This window comes from Papio anubis, unplaced genomic scaffold, assembly GCF_008728515.1.
Source record: "Papio anubis isolate 15944 unplaced genomic scaffold, Panubis1.0 scaffold364, whole genome shotgun sequence".
In the NCBI taxonomy this organism is placed as follows: Eukaryota; Metazoa; Chordata; class Mammalia; order Primates; family Cercopithecidae; genus Papio; species Papio anubis.
Window position 1 is genome coordinate 18655 of NW_022163789.1, and position 19155 is coordinate 37809.

General features: G+C 34.4%; 1 protein-coding gene across 1 annotated transcript in view; it reads right to left on the reverse strand.

The window, feature by feature from the left end:
* LOC116273109 (cGMP-inhibited 3',5'-cyclic phosphodiesterase A-like) overlaps nt 1-15659 on the reverse strand; it is a 34138-nt gene extending 18479 nt beyond the window's left edge. The window contains exons 1-3 of the mRNA XM_031662050.1: nt 12919-15659; nt 10233-10387; nt 4909-5024 (exon numbers count right to left, since the gene is read on the reverse strand). Coding sequence (XP_031517910.1) covers nt 4909-5024; nt 10233-10387; nt 12919-13140 — 493 coding nt within the window. The 5' untranslated portion in view covers nt 13141-15659. The remainder of the gene's footprint in view (nt 1-4908; nt 5025-10232; nt 10388-12918) is intronic.
* Between the last annotated feature and the right edge of the window lie 3496 nt (nt 15660-19155).

A 19155-nucleotide genomic window follows, 5' to 3' on the forward strand; every position in this document is an offset into this window, starting at 1 on the left:
TCAGCCTGGGCGACAGAGCAAGAATCCGTCTCACAAAATTAAAAAAAAAAAAAAAAAAGGGTAACTCTCGGCAACACTCATGAGAAGCAGGGATATTTCTATTCTGCAGGTGAGAAGCTAAAGTTATAAAAGTGTAAGTTCTCTTTTTTTCCCAAAGCCAAACTACTATTTTTCCCAGTGTGCATTATCATAGTTTACTTGAAGTTTAAAAACAGAAAGAATTAGGATGTACATGCATGTTTTGAAGACCGTATCGGTCTTCAAAAAGATAGGGAGATAAATGCAGATAATAACCAAATTTTCTTTATAGAAAGGATAAACTATAAATAAATGATTTCAGATACAGGAAGAGGACAATCTAAGGAACTGGGAGGAATAACCTTTGGAAGTCTTCAAAAACAAATTTTCTAAAATGCTTTCAATGTAATCATGTCTAAAGTTAGAGGGATGACTGTTAGAACCTTTGAAAATCTCATCTAATTTTACATCGCACACTCACACATTTACACACTCACACATGACTGAAGAGATTCAGATAAACATGCATTCTCTCAAATATATTAATGTTTATCTTCACTTTATATTTGAGTAATTTTAGCAGATTCCAGGAAGAAGACATAGCTCATGAAACATAAATTTTTGAATGATTCAAACTGTCCTAATGTGAAATACTTAAAATCAAAACACTTAAAAACGAAGAATTAAAAATATAATTTTAAAAATAAAGTCTAAAATGCCAACTCCTTTGAGTAATTCGGCCTTTAATTCCTTGTTCCTGAGAGCATGAGAAAATGTGTGTCAGGACACAAGGAATTTTGGGCAATCAAAGAGAGAAAATAAACAATACTGCAGGGGAATTATTTAAGTGAATCCATCTGTTTTGTGCTATAAAACTCTCTCAGTTTAATTTTAATGAAACAAAAAAGGAACCAGCTTGTCTGATAAAGACATCTTTTTTTTCCATGCCCAGATGAAAATGGACAGCCTGAATATTTTTTCCAAAGCAGAAATTGCATCTAAAGAGAATGCCAAAGAAAAAGAATCAGAATACCGTAATTAAAGTTCTCTATATTTTCAAATTTTGTATAAGAAAAACAGTCTAGATTATAGGTGTAGAGATATCTGTTATCACTGCAATCGGCAGCCAAACTTACAAGAATCCGGGAAAGGACTACTGCAAATACAGTAACTATAAATTCAAGGAATTTTTAAAGCAGAATGGTATCATGGTAGCTCCATAATGTCAGTGACTCATACTAGAGGAGCAAAATTGAAAATACAAATTATATTTGAATCTCCTGCTTTTAAGCTTCAATTAAAGGAGTCCTATGTGATTTCATTCATTTATTTTATATTAGTAACTGCATAATAATTTGTGTTTCAGTTATTTAAAATTAACATGGATTGACTGAACTAAAGGACACTCTGTTTACTTGATTTGCGCAAAGAACAGATTTCATTAGCCCTCTCTGGAAACAGGGTATTTATCTTTCTGTATGTCTCTTCTTACTTCATACTCGCTTTCTCTCCACCTCATTGCCTATTGCTCTTACGTGTTTCCTCAGACTCTCTTCACATTTCATTTGATTCCATTTGCTTACACTCTTTGCCACGAGGGGGCTCTTCCCAGCTTCTTTCCATGGAGTTTATGGAAAACCAGGATGCATCACAGTCAACTGCATCAAACATGTCACAACTACTTAGCTCCATCAACAACCCAAACAGGGAAGCAAGGATTTTAAAGCAGAAGGGCCTATCTGATTAGGATAGAGTTGTAATCTCTTTTCGGCTCTCTGATTCTTGATAGATGTTTTTGTCTCTTTTGGCAGACCTTTAGGAATTTAATCAGTTAGATTCAGCATGCCTGGGATATAGGTTATTTTATAAACTTTTAGCTGTGCTGTGACAGCTGTCTAAAGATGCCACAATGAAAAATCCACTCCAAAATGATCATGATGGAAATGTCTTATGCACTTGATGGCAAGAATGGAAGGGCACTCTTGCTATGGCTGTGGCTCTCATTCCTACCACACATGTGGTATCTTATGTGAACATTCCTTTCCTTTTACACTTTGCTCTTTCTTCTAAAGTGCAGTCATACCAACTGGGGATCAGGACACAGGAATATGAGGCTGTTGCATCATTTGCTCTGTTATTTCCAGTGTCTGCCTAATCATAACTTTCAGCTTCTTGATCTTATCATGCTGGTTATTCAATAATTTTTGTGTTATTACTAAACCAAAGAAACAGGGAGAGAAAACCAAATCCTTCTATTATCTTACACCTACCCAAAGTCAGAACCAAAAAAAATCCTAACCTTAAATTATGACAATTTGTCATCCTCATTTGTTTCTAGTATGAAGTCATTAGGACAAAAGAAAGTATTCGGATTCATTGTATGACCTAGAGAAAGCAAATTACTTAACCTTCTTGTTCCTCAGTTTTCTCATGTGAACCCCCTTTCTGAGCTACTCATAGATTTAGAACACTTAAATTTATATTTCATCTCTTGAATTACATATTATTACTGTCTGAAATTTTAGTTCTGTCCTTAAAAAATCTTATAAAAACTATTCACAAATCTGGAAATACTACTATTTATGAATTTAATGTTTGTTTGGATTGACTTATGGTTTTCAGATTTGTTTAACATTTTTATTAGATCCCAAACTTTCTCTTCTTCCGCTTCTTTCTAGAATATATCCATCATAAATTCCTTTAGTAAAGATTTGGCAGATCGTAAAGTTTTGACTTCTTTCAAATTGTCTTTAGTTCGCTCCTATTCTTGTAAGATGAAACTGCCAGGCACAAAACTTTAGGTTATCATATTGTTTCAGAGCTTTGAAGAAAATATTCTACTGTGTTCTGACTCCTAGTATTTCTGACAGTTCTGCTCTCAGCCTGACCGCCTTTCCTGAAAAGGAAATTTGTCTTTTCTCTGGTAGACTTTAGGATTTTTGTGTGTGTGTATCTTTGGTGTTGTGTAGTTTCACTATTTTGTATCTACGTGTGAGTTTCTTTCCATTTACTAGGCTTCTCCTGAGTATTTTTTGTCTTCTATTTGCTACTAAAACTCTGATTACACATATCATGTATATTAGACTCTCTAATTTTTCTGTATCTCCTAAAATCTATTATATTCTCCAATTTTTCATCTGTATTGCTTTCTGGATAACTTCTTCAGATCATTCTCTACCCAGTTTACTAATTCAGTAGTCTACTATGCTATTTAATATTTCCTTGACTACATTTCCAAAAGTTATATTTAGCTGCTCTGCAGTTACGTCTTTTCTCATTGCTATTATTTTTTCTTAAATATGTAAATTTTTGAATTAAATTTTAATTTAAATATTTTCATCCTTTTACAGATCTAGAAAGTTGTATTTTTGTTTCTGTTAACTCAAACTCATGGTGTTTCTTTGTGCAATTAGTGATCCTGGTTGTAAGCTCTATGTTTGAATCTGATCTGATAAAATCTCATGGCCCTTAACTGGTGATGCTTCCCTTCCAAAAGTATCTGTATATATTTTTGTAGGGAGCCAAGGGGCCTTACATACCTAAAACCACTTTAGCGCTCCTTTAAGACTCTTGGGTTTAATGTGGAATTCTCAAATGCAGTTTCTCCACCTTGTTGGAGTCCCAGATGATTCTTCTTAGTACTGAGCTAATCCGCATTTGCCTTCAGGAATATCTCAATTTAAAAGTATTTGCCTACATTATCCTACATTGCCTGGCCCTGGTGAAAGCTCAATTTTATTAGCAGGTCATTAATAACTTCTAAGTGGCAAAATTTAATGAGCATTTCTAAAGAGCAGAGAGGACCAGATTAGTTGTTGGAAAAGTAGATTAGCTTAATGATCTCTTTTACTGATGTAATTCCAATAAAATGATACAAAAAAGTTATCGAGGCAGAGCACACAATGCTGAGGGACTAGATTCCCATAAAGAGGAGAACCTCAGAAAGGTGAGCCCAAATCTTGTAAACTGTTCTTCCCTTCATAGCACGATTTACTGACTATTGGCATGGAGTAAGAAGTGAAGGATCCAGACAGAGGGGTGCAGCTATTCGGGAGGCAAGCCAGCAGAGCTTTTAGCAATGTCATGAGGCTGATGACATAAAAATTGGAGTTTGGGGTTGCCATGGCAGCCAGAACTTGAATGTTTCATATCTCAGTGGGAAGTGGGCAGTTTTACTTTTAACCATTTGATGAACTCTTAAACTGCTAAAGGCAGTAGATTAAGAAACTAAGGAAGTTACTGAAAATCTCATTGATATTTTCTGTAATACTGAGAAGTGAAACTGTGATTCCAAAAAGGAAAGGTCAGAGGAAACATCCCAGATTCTTAATTGGGCTTCTAGGGGAAAGGCAATTCAGAGACAGAATCTCACAAAAACTCCTATTACAGGTTTGGGTGAGCAAGAACCCTGAACAAATGAGGTAGTCTTCCCCAATATCATTTCATGTTCCTATCTAAAGCTTTATTATTCTTAATTTTGATATCTCAATTCCTTATCAGAGTTCATGTGTAGTAAATGAAACACTTCCTTGAAGTCATATATCATACTCCTGAAAAACAATTTTAATAGATACTAAAAAATTGGAATTTCTATCATGAGATGATGCTACCAGAGATGATCCTTGATGGTAAAAGTGATTTCCTGTGCATCTAATTAGTTCAAGATAGGAAATCTGATACAACAACTTTGAAGGAATCTGTATCACATAAGGTAGAAATTTAAATAATTGGTTATTGAGGCTTTAAAAAAATAACTAATTGGTTATTAGAACAGACAAACCAAACATAACTGAATACAGGGCACCCTCAGAATATTTCAACACTTATGGTCTGGTTTGCTCTATGACTCCACACTTACAGTATGAACCCTTCTCCAGTTAAGTTACTTACCTGGTCGACTTTGCTTTTTAGCCTTTACATGGTTAGCTGCAGAAATAGCATAGGACGAAGTAAAGGATCTGCTTTTGGTGAGGGTCATCATCACTGGATTATTCCAAGAATCAGGACTAACAGCACCGACAAGAGAGAATTAAAAGAAAATAAGAGAAATTATTCATCAGTTATTGGGCCAGTCTTGCCAGAACCCAACCATCATTTCTGTAATAGATTTTCCAATCTGAGTATTGGTTCAGGTTCAGTGACAGAACCACTGTACTTCTCAGTGATGAAACAGATTATGTAAAAACAATCTCTGTTGCAGGGATATAGCAGTTACTCATCAACCATACTGGGTTAACAAAGAGGAAAGATAACCTCTTATTATCCAATTAATAAAAATTAAACACCTTCTGACTGTACTCTAAAATTGCATTTTCTAAAAGAGGCTTGCAGATTAACTGGTTAAGATGCGGGTGAATTTACATAAGCTGTAAATGTCATAATGCTTACTTCAGTACTCTATTATTTTTGGTGGATTTGTATTCAAAAACTGAATGACCATGAAATCATTCAAAAATAATTTTTTTTTGCATTATTTTCTTGTGACGGAAATGATTAGCAGCAGGCCTTTAGCTTATGATTTCTCTTTACTGGTGATAACCTAGGAAAAAAGTGATTATCTAGTCAAATTCCCTTGTAAAAAGGGAATTTGTCAAAAGGGACATGCCAACAATGGAGCTGATGCTAACCATACTGATGATATGTACTAGGTGAAAGGTAATGCAGAATCTTCATCTAGCAAATGCATTTACCAGGATATACTTGGTCTGCCTAGGTTGCTTATTGTAAATAAATGTGGAATTAATAGATTCATGGAAAACTGAGCTAGAGAATGTTATGTAAGTCATGCAATTCATGGGCTATAAATTTTGGAGGTATTCCAAGACAAAATTTCTCTGTATGTGTTGCTCAAAATTTATACACATTGAATCTGAAATAGACTCCATCCTAACTTGGGAGAGAAGGGAATTTCGAAAGTCGTGTTGGCAATCTTGGACTGCTCCAAGGGAAAAGTGCTTGGTCTATGTTTGCTAACACCTGTGTCCTTTCAAGCACTAGTAAATTTGGTACTGGGTACAATCTATAATTTACATAAATAGAATTTGACAATTTGATCTTTTGACAATCTTAGATTGGCAATGTAACCAAGATGTGCCTGGTCTGTCTGGGTGGCTTATCGTAAAACACCTAAAATCCATAGAATTGTGGGCTCACGGATGCATGGAGATTGCCATATAAGTTTATAATTAATACGGTAGAATTTGGAGAGGTTCCAGAGCTGAAATGGTTCCCTCTGTGCAAGTAATATTATGCATGCATTGCTTAGAACCCTGACTGCTAAATCCAAACCAGAACATGTGCTAATGTGGAATAAAGGGACTTTCAGAAAATTGCACTAATAGACCTCTCAAAGGAAAGCATGCTAAGCATGAGTCTTACTATTGTCTGTATCCTTTGATTACTAGTAAATTCAGCAATGGGTAAGATCTGTAATTTATGTTGAGGTCAGTTTGACACTCTGACACTTCTTATCTCAATTTTTTTTTTTTCCATTTCAGAGAGATTTTTTCTTCAACTATTGACCCAGGTATTTTAAAACTTCATCTTTTCTCCCCACTTCTAATAGCAGTTTTCCATATATGAGGACATTTGAAATGTGGTATGACCTTCAGCAATTATAAAATGCAATTGAGTAAGGCATAAAAATATTTGTTTGACATCCTTCTCAGAAAGCACATCCTACGTATTTCACAAGTTCTTGGTAGTTAGGAAATAATGAGATGAAAGAAACTTTGGATCTGAAACAGATTACAACACTGACTATTTTCTGGTGGTGCTGGTCCCTTTTAATTTATTTTGCTGGATTGACTGACTGATTACTGTGAACAACTATTATATAATGTATATGTGGCCTAAATGTTTGCAGTTCTCATTACATAATACAGTGAATAGGTTATTACTTTTACTTTTCTAAGTAGACTTTTTAAAGACAATGCCTTACAGTAACTGAATGTTTTAATATATCAGAAAGATATATTATGAAGGCTATCTCAACAATTTACTATTTTTTCAAATAAAAATATTTAAAATGTGTTCATTTTAAAGTTTGCAAAATACATTAGAGTATCCTTAATAAATGCAGATTTAATGAACTCAAGATAAATAACATCCTAGTCATATCATATTCTTAATACAATAATTGTATTTTACTATTAATACAATAAATCAATGTATTATATTATACATAAATGCATTATAGTTTACAGGTGCTTTCATATATTGCTTTGTGAGACCCTTACAGTTTTCAGCTTTTCATCGTTGTTCTTTATTTCCGGATTCCTGTTTAAATTTCATGAATATGAAATATTTGGATTCTGTAAAGGAGAACAGCTTAGGAAAGGCTTTACATGGTTTCCTCATGCTGGCACAGCAGAGGAAAATTATCTATGTGCCTGTGATGGAAGATCTCAATCTTCTTCCCAAAGGTGGTCTTATGCTCTTATTATCCCCACAATGACTCCATTCTAAGTCCTTAAAGTCTGATCAGGTAACTGTCTCTTTTGCCAAGTTTACTGCTTTCTTTTTGCCTGAATATACAGGCAAGGGTCAATTCCAAGGTCAACTTGGAATGATTTAGGCTCTGATGTATTTCAGCTTTTTCTATTTCTCTAAAGCCTATTTTTTAAAGCACCTACTTGTATTCTTCCATCTAATTTACTCCTCCAATTATGTCCAAGCTCCCCTTTTTCCTAATGACTCCTTGTAATTGGGTACAGAGACTCTGGCAGGCTAATGACTTGCCTCTAAGAACACAGTACATTTCTAAGTAGTAGGGCCCAGACCCTTCAGATTCTCAGTCCAGTGTGCCTTCTACAAGACTGTATTTAAAATTACCCAGAGTAAATTATCCAGCTGTATATATAAAGGAATATAAGTTGTGTTCCTAATTTTTATTTCTCACTCTTATTCTTCTTTTGATCAATGTAGTCCTCAAAGAGACCCAATAAATGAACAGATATGGGAAGGAATAAATAAAAGGGCTAAAAGGGAAGAAATTTCAGGGCTAAAACTCAAAAGAAGGTTTTAACTTTGATTTATGATCAAGCCAAAACTAGCTGTATTTAGTGGTGGTACTACTGCCACTTACTTATAAATGGTTTTTCCTTAAAGGGATCAAATTCTATTCAGAATGAATTTCCTTTCTTCACAATGATGAAGAAATTATATTGCTTTCAGATTTTACATCAGTACTTTTCACAGGACAGTGAGATTATGAGATAGTATATCAGGCAGTGAGGAAAACGTATACCCAGGCAAGACATCTATGAGTATTTTTAGGAATGAGAGAATGAGAATGAATGGAATCATATGCTACTCCTTATCTCTATTGTAAATATTTGGATGTATCCATTTTACAAAGAAGAATGACAAGATCCTCGGGCGTTAAGTTCTTAAAAGTTCTTGGAACTTTTTTCCTTGTCATGATTTCAATTTAAACCCTCAAGTTCATCTAATTGACTAAGAGAAGAGAAAAGCAGGGGAAATAGGATTTGACTAGAAGTAACAAAGAATAACAGAAAGAAAGACATTTGACAAGGCATGAGTGGATTTTTGATAGTCATTCTATGGGAAGGAAATCATGAAGCACTACCTATGCTATGACAGGAAACAGCAAGGTGCATTGGCAGAATAGGCAGACTCTAATGATACACACTGAAAATGTAATTCACTTTATTAAGCAATAGTTAACAGTAATACTATTAACATTTATCAGTATTTGCTGCTGTAGCAATTGTCAATGATCAATATTTTTAGAGAAAAATATTACCATTGACTTCTAATTTCAAATTTCAAGAAATTTTCATGAAACACTGCATAATCTCTTCTTGTGTTTACAAGTTTTACAAAAGTCCAGGTAATAGGATGGAGTGGAATTTTACTGACATATAAAATATATAATGACATTTGAGTTTGCTTCCAATTCTTTTTTTTTTTTTTGAGATGGAGTCTTGCTGTGTTGCCCAGGCTGGAGTGCAGTGGTGCGATCTGGGCTCACTGCAAGCTCCACCTCCCGGGTTTGTGCCATTCTCCTGCCTCAGTCTCCCAAGTAGCTGGGACTACAGATGCCCGCCACCACGCCTGGCTAATTTTTGTATTTTTAGTAGAGACGGAGTTTCACCGTGTTGGCCAGGATGGTCTCGATCTCCTGACCCCGTGATCCGCCCACCTCGGCCTCCCAAAGGGCTAGGATTACAGGTGTGAACCACCAAGCCCGGCCGAGTTTGCTTCCAATTCTACAGATTTTTTAGAATACAAATAATATGGAAGAAACCAATTAAAAAATTTTAATCAAAAAAGAGAAGTCAGCAGTCATTAAATTCTTATAATCTGAAATATTTCTATTAGTTTCAGTATGGTGGTTTATTTATATCCCAGACTAAGGATCAGGAGAAAATTACTTCTGATATTGCTATCATGTAATACGACATAAATGTGGATATTTTTCATTCATTAGGTTATTGATAAAACTGATATATGTGCTTTAAAAACCTGAAATCATATGGTAAATGGTCTCACAATTAATGGATTTGAATAAAGTATGATAAGTACAATATTTTTATTCTAAATAGAAAAGGACACAGTATCTCCTTCTAAATGCACTTTCCTTAGCTATTTTCTTCAAAATTCTTTTTACATGTTAATATAACCTTTTCTTTAGTTTTGGTAATTCTGTCTTTTAAGTTGCTTTGAAAAATTAGAATTAATATCCTCAGAAAAGTTTAAATTACCAAATGTTTGCACTTATCTAGGTGTTCTTAGGATGATCTGCTTTTGATTTGCTCTTTTGTCTTTTGTACAAAGCTAAGACAGCTGGTCTTGGGGGAGGCTAGTGACTGGGCTAGGGGCATGTCATATCAATTGCAAATGTCAAGTTAGACACTTTTGATTTAAGGATCCCAGTATGAATCTCAATGTAGATAAAATTACCTACCTTTGCCCTGGAGCTTAACCCTTCCCCTCTAAGGTCACAATGGCAGAGATCACATCAGGTCATGCTTTCCACTTATATTTAGGGTCACACAACAGATGTTAAACCTAATTATCTGATGTTAACCCCTATACTGCTCTGCATTTAAACCATGTACCCTTTCCATGTTCAAAGCTGACCTCCAACCAAATGTAATGGGTTAGCCTTCCTTCTCTTGTAATTTACAACTCATTTTTGGTAAGTAACTTCTCTAAGAGACATTAAACCAGCAGGAGCCGTATGCCACCTGGATGAAGGTGCTTCCTGCAGTTTGATGCTGGTGCTGCGGTCTCTCCGTACTGGTGCAGGCTCCAAGGTAGGTAGACCTGTGGCCGAGGTGGTGGTGGTCCAAGTGGAAGAAACTCGTCTCAACAAGCCAGGGGGCAAACTCCTTCTCAGGCGCTAGGAAAGAGACTTGACTTCATTACCAAGCATATTTTATATCTCTTAAATTTTATGTAATATAATAGAAGAAAATGAGCTTTTCATTAGAAGTGAATTGACTAAATTATATTGGTTGAATATCACCTATCTAAAATTTGAGTGCTCAGCAACTTAATAAAAGATTATCTGGCCAAAATGAACGCATATTATAAAAATCAGCAGCCAGGCGCAGTGGCTCACGCCTGTAATCCCAACTCTTGGGGAGGCCAAGGTGGGTGGATCATCTGAGGTCAGGAGTTTGAGACCAGCTTGAACAACATGGCGAAACACCATCTACCAAAAATACAAAAATTAGCTTGGTGTGGTAGTGGGTGCCTGTAATCTTAGTTGCTCAGGAGGCTGAGGCAGGAGAATTGCTTGAGCCTGGGAGGCGGAGGTTGCAGTGAGTCGAGATCATACCACTGCACTCCAGCCTGGGTGACAAGAGCAAAACTCTGTCTAAAACAAAAATAATAAATAAATAAATAAATAAATAACCTTTTAGGGTCTTTATTTCAATGCTTATACAAATATGTGATTATAGGAGTGAGTCAATTACCTCTGGGATAATTTTATAGTTATATTTATTCAACAGGATTTACAAACCTATACACACATATTAGTTATTATGAGAAGTTTTTCCTCAAAGGTCACTTGCTTGGGAGCATGAATTAATTTATATCACCTTGCACCACAGTCTATACCCCCAAGTATTATTGACTTTATTACCTTCATTTACAAACGAAAGGAGCTCAGTGTAAGAACGTAAGTCTTTCACAAAATGCACCACTTCTCTTATGATTAATGTAACTTAGACATCAGAGATATGAGTAATGTCATCAGTGTTAACTCCTCTTAATAGGAGACCCTGCTGGCCAACCTGCTGTTCCCCTTCTTATTTCTTCTCCCACCATATCCTAAACAGGACATGTAGCGTCATCTGCACTGAGACAAGAGTCTGGGATCACTAGGATGAGCACCAACCCTCTAAAGTGAGTCTTGACCTTAAAAGTTAAACTAGGGGGTGCGGTGGTTCATGCCTGTAATCCCATGTAAACCTCAGCTACTTTGGGAGGCCGAGGCGGGTGGATCACTTGAGGTCAGGAGTTTGAGACCAGCCTGGCCAACTTGCAGTGAGCCAAAATCGTGCCACTGCACTCTAGTCTGAGCAACAGAGTGAGACTCCATCTAAAAATTTAAAAAAAAAAAAAAAGTTAAACTGAAGGTCTTTTTTCTATAACTTCAGCAACAGTCATAATAGACAGAACCACAACCCACTTTTGTTTATGGCTAATCACTCCTAATAAACCTACCACACAGGCATAGTTCACAAAAACATTCTGCTCTTCCGAAGAAGGTAAAAAATTTTGAGAAATGAATTATATGTCCACTTGGGATTTAAGAATAGCTCTGACATTAAATAGTTTCCAGTGTCTCTTAAACATCTGAATGTGCATCTTAGAAGGTAATTCAGTTGGAAGAGAAAAAGTCAAACACTCTTAAATACCAGGTTTCTTGCCTTAAATCTGTCTTTGACCTCAGGTCTATTTTGAGACCTGAAGGAACCAGTTAATCTCTCTCTCCATTTCCTTACTGTCATATTATACTTAGGTATATCTTTATTAGGGAATTGCATATTGGAAGGAAACTATGTAAATATGTTATTGACAAAGTTATGAAGATCACATTCCTGAGAGAAGAGACGCACAACAGCAGAAGCACAGGTGTTACTGACTGACCACCAGCTCCAAGGGATAGCTGACTGTCTACTAAACAAGTAACTGTGCTGAATATACCAGAGACCACTGACACTCTGATTTTCTTGTCTTTAATATGCCTTATTTTTAATTAATATTGAGATCTAAACTGAGTGAGCATCCTCTTATAATTGACTTTCGTAAAACTCATACCATATATGTAAAAAGAATAAATTTGTGTAATTTCTTCTTTTTACATATAAAATATATGTGTATAGAAATCACTAAGGACATATTTCACTTTAAGTAATCTATAATTGACTAAAACTGTTCTGGGTTCAAAACTGATTGTGTATTGGAAAGTCATGAGGGCATTTTGAAGTATATCATTCAAGAAAATCGAAGAGTAAAGAACCTTCAGTTTTAGGAGTCAACGAATTTTAAACAGAATCTGCACTAGAAAGGAGCAAGGATTTATGTCTTTTTTTGTTTTGTTGTTGTTGTTGCAATATCCTTATCACCTTAGAAAAGCATCTGGCATATAGAAGAAAAAACTTCTTGCATGTAACATGAAAGATTAAATAAAAGAGGTAACATAAAAAGATACATTTTCTATGTATAGAAAACTATCAAGTATAAGGACAGAAGTCTTTATGTTTAAATATTTATTACTTTTGTCACCATGATCAACACATTTTGCCTGAGTCATTGATATTAATCTGCAGATGGAGTTGAGGTGACAGGAAGGAGGCCTAGAAGACAATTAAAAAAAAAATAGTTTAACCCTTTAAGGAGTAGGTCATTACTACCTACCTTTGGAATAGCAAGCTTGTCTTTTTCAGAGCTCTCTTCAGAGTCCGAACAGGTATAGTTTTCACTGAGCGAAGTGACGGGATTCACTCTGGGCTTGTGAATGGCCTGGAAGGTGAGCTGTGTGCTGAGCAAGTTGCTCACGGCTCTCAAGGATGTGCACACGTTTGGTGGAAGAGAAGGGTCTGCCAGGAGGTCGGTAATGAGGCCGTGGGCCTCGCCCATGACGGCGATGTCCACAGTAATACTGGTTCCTGAAGACTGGAACACAAACCAAGACAAGATCAGGTAGGAAAAGGTCTGAATCGGAAGGCACAAAGCATTAATTTGAACTTTTTCACTAAGAAATGAATGGGATGAATCTTTAGGATTTTAGTACAGTAAAATTCACATCACCTATTTCAAATTCTACTAAAATATGCCCTAGCAGTCATCCTTTTTTGCATTTGCGGCACATTTTTTAATGCTAGAACTCGGGGAGGGGTCAAGCATATTTGAAGAAATTAAAAAGATGAACACTACTTTTAAAAGGCAAAAAGTTTCAGAGATCTGGGGGGAAAAAACTTCATATCACTCCTTATGAAGAGCTCAACATTTTACATGTATGTTCTTTAGGAATTTCACTCCAAAAGCAACATTAATATACCATAAAATGTTATTTTTTATAATATTTTAATGTGACACTTGAACCTGATGTTTATTCAATGAATATTTTTGCTAATGGTAGTTATTCAACGAATGTTGTTAGAGATAGACACACAAAAAACTCCATTTGTGTGCTAGTTCACAATCTGTCTCTCTTCTTGTTGTTGGTAAGAACAGACATTTCAGTTCTGGGATTCTGTGGCACATCTGTCACATTCTGCCAAACTGCCTATCAGAGCAGAGTCATTACTCTGTCCTCACAGCAGAAACGAAGAGCACAAAACACAGAGGCCAGGAAAATACATATAAATACATAAAATAAACTCCAAAGAGAGAAAAAACAGAAGTATAAAGTTGTACGATTAAAAGAAAATATGAGGGACTATTTTATAATCTTGAAATTACAACATTTAAAAATAATATGAATTCATAAACTGCCAAAGATATTCCTAATGTATCTGACTAAATGAAGATATAAAGTTCTACATAAGAAAATATACCATAAGCAAAGGAAGAAATGGTCTGTGAGAAAATGTTTGCCACACAGAGAAGATAAAACATATCCAAATATAGAGCTTCTAAAATCAATAAAGGGTAAAATTGAAAAAGGAAGTGAATAGACAATTCAAACGAAATGTAAATAACCAATACATATAAAAAGCCTCTTATGTCCCCTATAATTAAACGCAAATCAACATAATAAAAACAAATTTCACTTACAAAATTGGCAAAACAGTAAAAGATTTATAACACCAAGCATTAGTAACGGTTTGCATAAATGAGTAGTGAGGAAAAACAATCCAAAATGTTTGGCAGGAAACTTTGCTAAGCCTATCAATTTGTAGCTTAAATGTGTGTATCCTATGATCCAGCAAAACAACATACACATCTGGTCAAAAGAAATACTTCTACAAATATCTAAACATATAAAAACAATAACACAACGGGTATAGCAGTGCTCTGGCAACGACAACCAAAGAATGTAACCCCAAGATGCATATAAGTAGATAAACTGATCTTTTAAAATTGTCATTATATCTGTATTATAAAGTTGTATATCTTTGTTTAAAAGATGTGGGTAGATTCATAAATTATTGTCTAGAAAATATTGTTCAGTGGGTGGAAAAGTATGTTGTAGAAAAAGTGAATATATATTATTCTTGTAATTAGAAAAGTATCATAATTATAACACCTAACATCCATAAAGACATCTAGTCTTGCAATACCTATAAGTAATGAATAAATGACTCTGTAAAATTCTCATACAGAAAAGTTATGTCTTTTACTGCTAAAATTACAATAACTATAATAATAATGGTAAAGTTGATATTTATTACCCACAAGTCTACAAAGTATTAATAGGTACTATAATTACTTTCACTTTTATTAGACACAAATAATTTGCCAAAATCAGACAGGTTGAAAGTGGAAATATCAGGCTGCAATCAAAGATAGCTTGATTCCACAGCTCAAGAGTTGAACCAGCATGGTGGGAAAAAAAAACAAAAAAACAAACAAAACAACAACAACAAAAAAAACCCAGAAAATCTTAATTTTATGTGCTTAAATATGTCTGTAATTACTTAATGCATAATTTAATAATAGTGCCCATGTTCTCTGATCACAGGCATAAAAATCTCTTATGAACCATTATGAAAATTTAAGTGAAATATTAATAATTTTAGGATATATAGTCATGCATATGTCATATTTGTGCCTGCAGGGTTAATTTTATTTTTCTGAGCTAAAAGGAGAATTTTACTTTCCTTATCTTAAAAATAACTTGTATTGTGTATCCTTGAAGCTTACAACATGATGGTATGTGATGTGTACAGATAGTCCAATGGTTACTATAGCGAGACCGATTAACATACCCAGCATCTCAAATAGTATTTTTGTGACAAGAGCAGCTGAAATCTCCTTATTAAAAAGAATCTGTAATACAATACAATTTTGTTAACTGTAGTCCTCGTGTACATTAGATTCCCTAGACTTACTCATCCTATACATCTGCTACTTCGTATCCTTTGTCCTACATCTCCCCATTTCCTGCCCCTTCCCCTGACTCTGCCCACGGTAACCACTGTTTTATTCTCTCTCTCTGAATATTTGACCTTTTTTTTTAAAAATTAAGATTCTACATGTAGGTGAGATCATGTAATATTTTTCTGTGTCTGGTTCATCTTACTTAGCATAATGTCCTTTAGGTCCATCTATGTTATGGCAAATGGCAGGATCTCCTTCCTTTTTAAAGGGTGAATGATATCCCATTGTATGTATATACATGTGTGTGCCTATAGACATACCACGTTTTCTTCATCCATTCATTCATGGACAGATGCTTATGGTATTTCCATATCTTGGCTATTGTGAATAATGCAATGGACACGAGGGTGCAGATATCTTTATGAGGTGGTGATTTTATCTTATTTGGATCATATAGTTCTATTTTCAATTTTCTTAAGAACCGTTATACTATTTTCCAGAATGGCTATACCCATCTACATTTCTAACAGCAATGTTCTAGGGTTCCCTTTTCTCCACACTCTTGCCAACATTTGTTATATCTTGTCTTTTTGATAAGAGGAGTGAAGTGATATCTTACAGTGGTTTTAATTTCCATTTCCTGATGCTTAGTGATGTTAAACACTTTTCCATACATATATGTCGGCCACTTTCATGTCTTCTTTGGAGAAATGTCTGTTCATGTCCTTTGCCCACTTTTTAATCAGGTTGTTTTCTCCCTATTGTGTTATAAGAGTTATTTATAAAGTTTGGATATTAATTCCTTATCAGATATATGCTTTGCACATATTTTTTCCCAGTCTATCAGTTGCCTTTTCATTTTGTTGATTGTTTCCGTTCCTGTGCAGAAGCTTTTTAGTTTGATGTGGTCCCATGTACTTATTTTATCTCTTTTGGCCTGGGATTTTGGTGTGTTATCCAAAAAATCATTGCCAAGGTCAAAGTCCAAGAGCTTTCCCCCTATGTTCTCTTCTAGAAGTTTCATGGTTTCAGGTGTTACATTTTGGTCTTTACCTATTTTGAGTTGATTTTTGTGTGCGGTGTAAGATAAACATACGATTTCATTCTTTTGCATGTAGAAATCCAACTGTCTCAGCACTTTTTTCGAAGAGATTACTCTTTCCACCTGTCTCCTCCTAGCACTCCTGTGTAAAATTACTTGAGCATGTATGTTTGAATTTACTTCTGGGCTCTCTATTCTGCTCTATTGGTGTAGGTTTCTGTTGTTAGGCCAGTAGCATACTATTTTGATTACTATAGATTTGTAATATAGTTTTAAATCAGAAAGTGTAATGCCTTCTACCATTTTCCCCTCAGTACTGCTTTGGCTATTTGGGGTTTTTTTTGTGGTTTCATACAAATTTTACGATTATATTTTTCTATTTCGTGAAGATGCCACTGGGATGTTGATAGTTATTGCATTAAATTTCTGTATTTCTTTGGGTAGTATAAATATTTTAACAATACTTCTGATCGAGTAATGGAATATTTTTCTATATATTTGTGTCTTCAATTTTTTTCACCAATGTTTTACAATTTTCAGTGTACAAATCTTTCACCTCCGTGGTTAAATTTATCCCTAAGTATTTTTTATGCTATTGTAAATGGGAGTGGTTTTTAAATTCTTTTTCAGCTAGGTACTTATTTGTATATAAAAAATGTTATTGATTTTTATCTGTTGATTTTTAATCCTGTAACTTTGCTGAATTCATTTGTTAGCTCTAACAAATTTTTTTTGTGTGTGGAATTGTTGTGGTTTTCTACATATAAAGATCATGTCATCTGCAAATAGAACTAATATCATTATTCAATTTTTTAATGTTTGTAAAAATGCTACTGACCTAACATCCCTTTTAAAAATAAGTATTTTAAAGTGCATCTCTAATCATTATGCTTCTGAAAATCTCATCCAGTGTGGTCCTCTGAAATAGTAATGTTTATTTTTGGCCATGTTGTTCTAATAAATAATTCACTGCACTGTTTCCATACAAATTTGAAATTTTAAGTCAAACTTTGTTTTCAAGACATAAATGTTTTTGACAATGAAATTAAGTTCATTCCCTAGTAATAACTAAAAAGTTCTCTTAAAATGTTCTCAGTACATAAAATCTGTAGGTCTGAAGAAAAAGTAGAACATGTTCATGAGAATTACATGTTTTAAATAAAATATTGGGAAGAACACAAGTCTTTTTATAACTATCAAATTGTGTGTCTTTTATAATACATTTTATTTTTTCTTTAAAGTAATAGATGTATGTCTTGTATATACAGAAAAAAATAGTAAAAATTTAAAAAGTAACTTTAAAATAGAAACAGAAAACTCATCTTTATAAGTCAATGTCACAGTTATATAAGAATTTAGAAAATAAGCACATTATGTATTTTGATGCTACTATGCTACAGCTTTTGCAAAAGCAAAGGTCTTTAATTAAGGGAAAACAAAAGCAACATTCAAGCCAAGAGACAAATTATCCGTATTGAAATTGGCTAAGAAACTGAAGTGAACACTTCTACTATTGGAAAAAAAAAAAAATCTCCTCAGTATCATTAAGTCAGGTCCTCGCTTTACTGTCTTCATGATTCTAGAATAAAATTATGTTACAGTCAAAAGATACATCACACATAAGAAGTTATTACCACTTTTTTGCTCAAATAACTAAAGGCTTCAGTGAGGCATGCAATTTAAAACCAACAATCAGATTTATTTGCAGCAAACCTGCCAAGGCTAACCACATATGAAATGGTGAAAGATAGAAAGATGGACTGGCTGCTGTTTCAATAAATAGCAGGTAAGCTATAAAGGATGGGTATGTCTAAGATGTCCCTATTAAGGAATTTTAAGGGAGAGGGGTTTTGGGTTTTGGTAGTGTTTTTTAAATCACGTACAAAGTAAGAAAAAATTGCATGATTCACACAGAGGGTATTTCCGTGCCTATTAACTTTGAAAAAATAATATAATTAAATATTGAGGTATACCAATGGTACTCAGAAATATTTTATTTAACTGGTGAAATTTTAGATACCGATAATAAATACTAAATGTTACGTTTATATAAAAGTCAGTTTAAAGAAAAGTCTTAAAACTAACAATCTGAAACCATCTTTCAGTGCAGTACGAGCCACACTAAGCACAAAACCGCAGTTGAATCTTGTTATGGTGCAGATGATCAAACAAATCTTTTCCTTTTAAAAAAAAAGTTACCAAGCAATATAAAACATTCTACTTCACAGACTCTCCTTGTAATAGAAATATCTATATTTAACATTTAAGAAAATGCAAGTGTATTTCCCTAGACAGTATTCAAATGGCAACCAAATTTGGATTGCCACCTTTAAATAGAAAATGTGGAATTTCAGTGTCATAAACAGTGGAGGAAAGTGCGGTTTTACATATTAAGCCAAAAATAACTGATACTTTTGGTAAATTCACCATTTTTCAAGGTTTTTTTTTTATACTCTGTCACCTAGTTTGAAGTACACTGGCACGATCTCGGCTCACTGCAACCTCAGCCTCCTGGGCTCAAGTAATCCTCCCACCTCAGCCTTCCTAGCAGCTACAACTAGAGGCTC